Raw genomic sequence first — 6,000 nt, forward strand, 5'->3', positions numbered from 1 at the left:
ATAGTGATCTTTTGAGGAACTTGTACGTGCTGGAGAGCCTGAGTGATCGATCCATGTCATTACTAGTTCTAAGAGTCAAATTCTATGCTGACACTTGCTTGCTTGGTCATCAACACCTCAATGACGTTTAGTTTAATTATCATCTTCATCTCAATGCGATAATCATTGACTCATCTGTCGTCGTAACCCTCCAACAAGGCTGTGCATTTATTTGTAAGACATCTTGGAACCATCCATTCGTTAGCTTGTCTTAGCCTGAAAGTCGCCGGTTGGAATGCATCCGAAAAGTCTCCGTGCACCATGGTATAACTCCGCCTCGTCGCCCTCGATGTACATTCCATGAATCAAACTCACTCTCGATATTAATAGGCAACCACTAAAATGACCCGAGATATCCTCATCGTTGGAGCCACCGGCCAACAAGGCAGAGCCACCATCGACGCCATCTACAAGACCCTCAATGCCTCTCAACATCAAATTCGAGTTCTGGCTCTGACGAGATCCATCTCATCGCCCAAGTCTCAAGCCCTTCAGTCAACTTACCCAGACATTGTGCTGGTACAAGGCGAGACTCAAAATCCAGAGCCAATATTTACAGCCTATCCATCAATCGCGTCAATCTTTCTCGTCACAGTTCCACCCAATGACGAAGCCCAAGCCCTCCCTCTCATAGAAGCAGCCACAGCGCACTCAACAGTCGACCACATCGTATTCACAAGTGTTGACCGCGGCGGCGACCTTGTGAGCTGGTCCCAACCGACAGAGGTACCTCACTTTGCAGCAAAGCATCGCATCGAACTCCGGCTGCGTCAGCTGTGCCAAGAGTCGGGCAAGAGATGGACCATCCTAAGGCCGACGGGCTTCATGGATAGCTACAACCCTGGCTTCTTTGGCCAGCTCATGGCGTCACTCTGGGCTGCTGGAATGCCCGCAGACCGCAAGATGCAAATGATTAGTACCCACGACATTGGAATCTTTGCCGCCAAGGCGCTCCTGGACCCTGAAGCGTGGGCAGCCAAGGCCATTGCTCTGGCAGGCGATGAACTCAACTTTTCCGAGCTTCAGGACGTTTTCCATAGGACAGTAGGAGAACCTCTCCCTCAGACTTTTAGAGCAGTTTCATATCCTGTCTTGTGGATGGTGAGCGATGCCTCAAAGAGTTTCGAGTGGTTTAGGACGGCAGGATGGGATGCGGATATAGCCTCGTTGCGAGAGCAGGAACCTGGCCTGCAGACATTTCAAAAATGGCTTCGAGAGTCAAGTAGATGGACATGCGTTGATGTAGCGAAATAGAACTGTAGTTAGTGTATCTCGAGCAAATAGGAAGTTATCCAAAGAAAAGCTTGTATGAATGGTCAGTCCTATCAGCGTATCGCAATATCTCACCGTCGCCGCCTTGCCAAGCTGCTATACGAAAGACTTGCATACCTACTTACTTGGAGAAGCAAGGAGCTCGTAACGCCAACATCTCTTGGCCCGATCCCAACGTTTCGATAGCTGCTGGCAAGTGACTTGGCGAGGGTGCACAGGCGCTGACCCATCATTCCTGCATCGGCCTTCTTACATAGACGTCCGAGTTGGACATCTTGCATCACCCACGCTTCCTCGGCAATCCTCGATCGTGATTGATGGTGGTCAATCAATGTCTCATTTGCACGACACAAGACATGAATGGCGACAACACTCTGACTACGGCCGGTGCAAAACGCCCGCTCACAAAAGCCAATTCATGTGCACGATGTCTGCATTTTGACATCTGCTTCAGAAGGTCCCCTCCCGGGCCCCGTTCGCAGCCCAATCGAGTCCTTCAACACCCCGGCGCCCGCATTCCATTGATGCACAACGTCGAATCCCCCGCGTGGTCGGCTCGATTCCAATTGGAGCTCGCCCGAGTCCAACTAAGATCCAAGCACAACCTCGTTCGATGCTTCAGATCGATGGTGGTGTAGTGCCGATTCCTCAGAGAGGGGTTGTGTCTGACACGTCCAGCCTTCCGTCTGTGTTATGCCGTTTCTATTGCAAAGCTTTTCCCTCCTTGGGATGGAGGGAGCGCCTCAGAGTTTGAGATTCGATTGTGGGGAATCCTGGAGTATGCGAGGTGATGGACGGTGATGCCGCGAGCTGACATGCATCGACTTGGTGAATGGAGGGGTCGCTCATCAAGGGTAAACCTGTGCTGTTAGCTCCGCTGCCGTGAGTGAAATGTGACAAGAGAAAAGAGGTCAGCCAAGCCGGAGACTCAACACTGTGCTCAAACCCAAGTCTGCGTGAAAATCGGCACGGCTGGAGTGGAGGGCGGGATATCGAGCGGGCGTTGATCTTCAGGTCCATCACATCCACAACCCGCCACAGAAAACGTGCAAAAGCGATCGACAGCCACTCGGACCAACCTTCTTGTTTGCCAAGGCTGCCACAGTCTAGAAGACATCGAGCGCCTCCAACTCCACAATGCCCGCGTGGCCGCTCCGTCGTCTACTCCGCGATACCCATCCGTCTCAGGCACGGTCCATGTTTCTCGTCCGAGAAACGAAATGCCGCTCAAAGTTGCGCATCACATGAGGCGATGAGTGTTGCAGATTGAGCTTGGACCTCAAAGACCTTCTCGAAACCCATCTTGATTCTTACGGCTCATTATCCAGCCTCAAACGTGCGCTTTTCCAGCCACTCACAAACAATCAAATGCCAGAACGGAAATGCCTCGTGCTGCTACTGTCACATCAGCTGAATCCTTGGCTGGTTGCCTCATGGGGCTCAGCTCGCAACTGTGGAGAAGTTTGGAAAGGCCTCTCAGGCTCCGGGAGGGGGACGGCTCAAGACTCAGCAAACAGTTGAGTAATACCTCCAAGAGGCTGCTGGGAGTAAAACGATGGCTGTGAGCTGTGGCACACCTTGCTTGTCTCATGGCTTGCAAGGCCAAGATAGTCAAGATTGCCGACTGGTCCCGTGCGTCTAGTTCCTCCTGCACCTGCAAGTCAGCATTTCCTTCAGAGGTATAGCCCAGAGAGAACTTCGGGCAGGTTCAGAGCTCTCGAGTAACGAACGAGCCGTGTTAAAGTGGCAAACCAGGCTTCATAACACGCCGCTATCAGGTCATGCCGAGTCTGGATGAGTCTGAGAATACCAGTCAACTCTCGGAGCAACCTCGAGCCGGTCGAGAGTGATGGCCGTCACACTGCGACCTCGAGAGATTGCAGGGGCGTAATCACTTCTTCAATGCCAGCAATGGCCTCAAAATCATCGGGATGGGGCTATACTCGAATGGCCTGCGAATATCTCCACAGAGCCAGAGGCCCGCTTGAGTGGCGCTCCCAACCTGTAAGAGATACCACCCACCAGCCTGGCCGCGGTTTGGGCCGCAGCTATAGCATGGCATCCCAATACCCCAGCTGGCACATGCGTGAGAAAAGTGACCGGGTTTTCCGCGGCCAGGTCAACAGACCGTTGTCGACTGGGTCCAGCCTGCCAGGGCCAACAGGAAATATGTGATGACAAGATCGTAGACCGGAACTCTGACCGGTATCTTAGTCAACGAATGAGTTGCACCACAACCAAGAGCCTCCGCCCGTGACGGCATCCTGAGGTGGGACAGCAGGTACGAGACGCAAGCGTGAGGTATAGAAGCACCGAGTGAGGTTGGGCATCTTCCAGATCGAGTGCCTGCAGTTATCCGCGCCCACACGACAAGGGCGCACAAGAGCCAGTCCGTGCGAGGCTGCAGCAAGCTTGAGATCATATTCTGTACATTCAATGAGCCGTGGGGTACGAGGCCCGTCTGCTAGGCCGTTTGAACCTCAAGGTCGCATCACGGGGAGCCCTCGTGAACAAGACGAGCCCGGTCCGCCGGGATAGTCAATTTCGCGCTTGGTGGACAAAACACTTTCAAGGCAGTGGCGCTGAGGCCCGCACTGTGCTTTTGGCTGTAAAGTGCGTGCAGCAAGGGAGGTTTTGCAGAGGAATCCACTTGTATCTGCGCTTCAAGGCTGGTTCGTGGGCTGGCCACGAGAGGGATGCTATTCCACAGCATGTAGCCGCGTGGATTAGTAAGTTTCAAGGCGGTTTAGCATGATCTGACACGAAAGGCGCGGCACATAGAGCTTGATGCGTTGGACAACGCAAATCCAGTTGTTAGTCCGAGAGGCTGTTGTCGTGTGATGTCCTATGAGCAATAGTGGATCGTCGGATTGGCCATGATCTTGGCCACGAGAGCTGAGAGATCTAGGAGACGGAGGCAAATTCGCCGTATCTAGGATCGCAATTCCGTAAACTCCTCTTTAGGATAGCCGAGTGGTTGAGGTTGAGGTACGAGGCGCCTGTTGAGCTGAGGCGCGGTGAAGAGGACAAGAAGCAAAAGCGAGTTCGACAGGGGACTTGCTTGTTGGTTGGTTGGTGCTAAATCTGGATGTGCAAGCCTCGTTGCCCATTTTGGCCACCTGCCGATGAGACAGACGTCGGGATAAAGGCTTTCCACCCGTGGGGAGTTCAGGGACAAGCCCTATGGTTGACTCGTTGCTCATGAGACAGGCAGTCTGCCTCTGTTGGTCCTCGGTCCCGGGCATTCGGGGAGGTCGGTCAAACATCTCAATGGCCCACAGAGGCAGGTTGCTTGGATGATGCTGGGCGACTTGCATCCATGTGGAGATTCAGTCTCTGACCCCGGGCAAACATCGTCGATCTGGCAGTCGAGAGACAGGCCCCAATGGCAGTCGAGCCGTGCTGTCTGTCCGACATGAATCCCAGACCCATGCGGTGATGGACTGGACAGACGGTAAAGAAAAGAAAAGCCTTATAAGCGGAGCGCTGGCAAAGGAAATGAAATGAGCAAGGTGACGTGTTTAGACGCGATCTGAGCTGTCATGGGCTTAATGAAGAAGAGATATACGCGAATGGATATGTAGAATAGAGTGTGGGTGTGGTAGCAATGGGCGGGATGGACCAGGGGTACAGCAAAAGCAACCAAAGATCGTGTATGCGGGAGGAGAGTTGGGAGGATTGGGTACGTAGCAAGGCACTCGGACGGAAACAATGATCCACATCCGACCAAGTCAATGCCAGAAGGAAAGAGCCAGAGACCGCCACGTCCAACAACGTGAGAAGACTCATACTTGGAGTCAATTGCTGACTCTCACCTGCTCCTTCCAACACTCAACGCTCGTCAGAGGTCGAAAGTGGGTCCAGCGGGCATTGGCGCGGGTGAGTTGGACATGGGTGACTCGTGACGAGCGGGAATCTACACAGCAAGGGCAAGTGCAAGGCAAGTGCTTCGGTAAAGAATCGCCAAAAAGCCGTTGGACAATGCTGGAAATGACCTGAGATGACGAGAGGCATTGGGAGGGCCAAACAGGAAAGCACGCAAGTGCACTTCGCTTCGTGTGAACCGAACCCTCATTTCCTCCTCATCATGCCATTTCGGCGCCAAGGCACATCCTGCTCCAAGAGATCCAAGAGGCTGATGCTCATGAGTGAGCGTTGAGAGCTCTGCTTGGACTTGGGCAGCTCTGAGCTCTTTCCGTCCGTAGGTTGGAGAAAAGGTGGAGTGGACCCCTTCCCTTGCTAGCGGGCCGGGAAGAAGAGGGCGATTAGATCCCTGCTGGGGACGGTGATCGGCCCGCCCATTGGCCCGTCCCGGGAAAGAGCTCCCAGCTAGCGCGGCCAATCAAGTACCGTAACGCACCTGCAGCACATCTGGAGCACATCCGGGCGCTTCGACGTCGACGTCGATTGAACGGTTACCGGGAAGGCGTGCCCCACCCCGCGTGCCCCCATGCTCCATCTCCCAACCACATGCTTTTGCTCCTCATTCACTCACCTCACCTCGAGACCGTCAACCTCGATTTGTCGCGCGTACTCGACACTGCCTGAGCGAGCACCTAGCGAGGCAGATGGTAGTTGCAGTTGTGAGGCTAGGCTTGGAGACCTCTGGAGCCACAGGGCAGCAGCCCCCACCGCAGGATCCGAGGCTGCTAGAAAGCATTGGCATTCCATGTCGCCGCCTAACCACCA

The 6,000-nt window shown here is 54.0% G+C and overlaps 1 protein-coding gene across 1 annotated transcript; it reads left to right on the forward strand.

The window, feature by feature from the left end:
* Positions 1-381: 381 nt before the first annotated feature.
* Positions 382-1,293, forward strand: LRP88_03277 (uncharacterized protein; the record flags this gene model as incomplete). The annotated part of the gene is made up of 1 exon (XM_083239904.1): positions 382-1,293. One exon carries the CDS (start codon positions 382-384, stop codon positions 1,291-1,293), a length of 912 nt encoding a protein of 303 aa, XP_083105034.1.
* Between the last annotated feature and the right edge of the window lie 4,707 nt (positions 1,294-6,000).

The sequence above is a fragment of the Fusarium phalaenopsidis genome (assembly GCF_050370095.1).
Source record: "Fusarium phalaenopsidis strain FUZ10S chromosome Unknown contig_32286, whole genome shotgun sequence".
In the NCBI taxonomy this organism is placed as follows: domain Eukaryota; kingdom Fungi; phylum Ascomycota; class Sordariomycetes; order Hypocreales; family Nectriaceae; genus Fusarium; species Fusarium phalaenopsidis.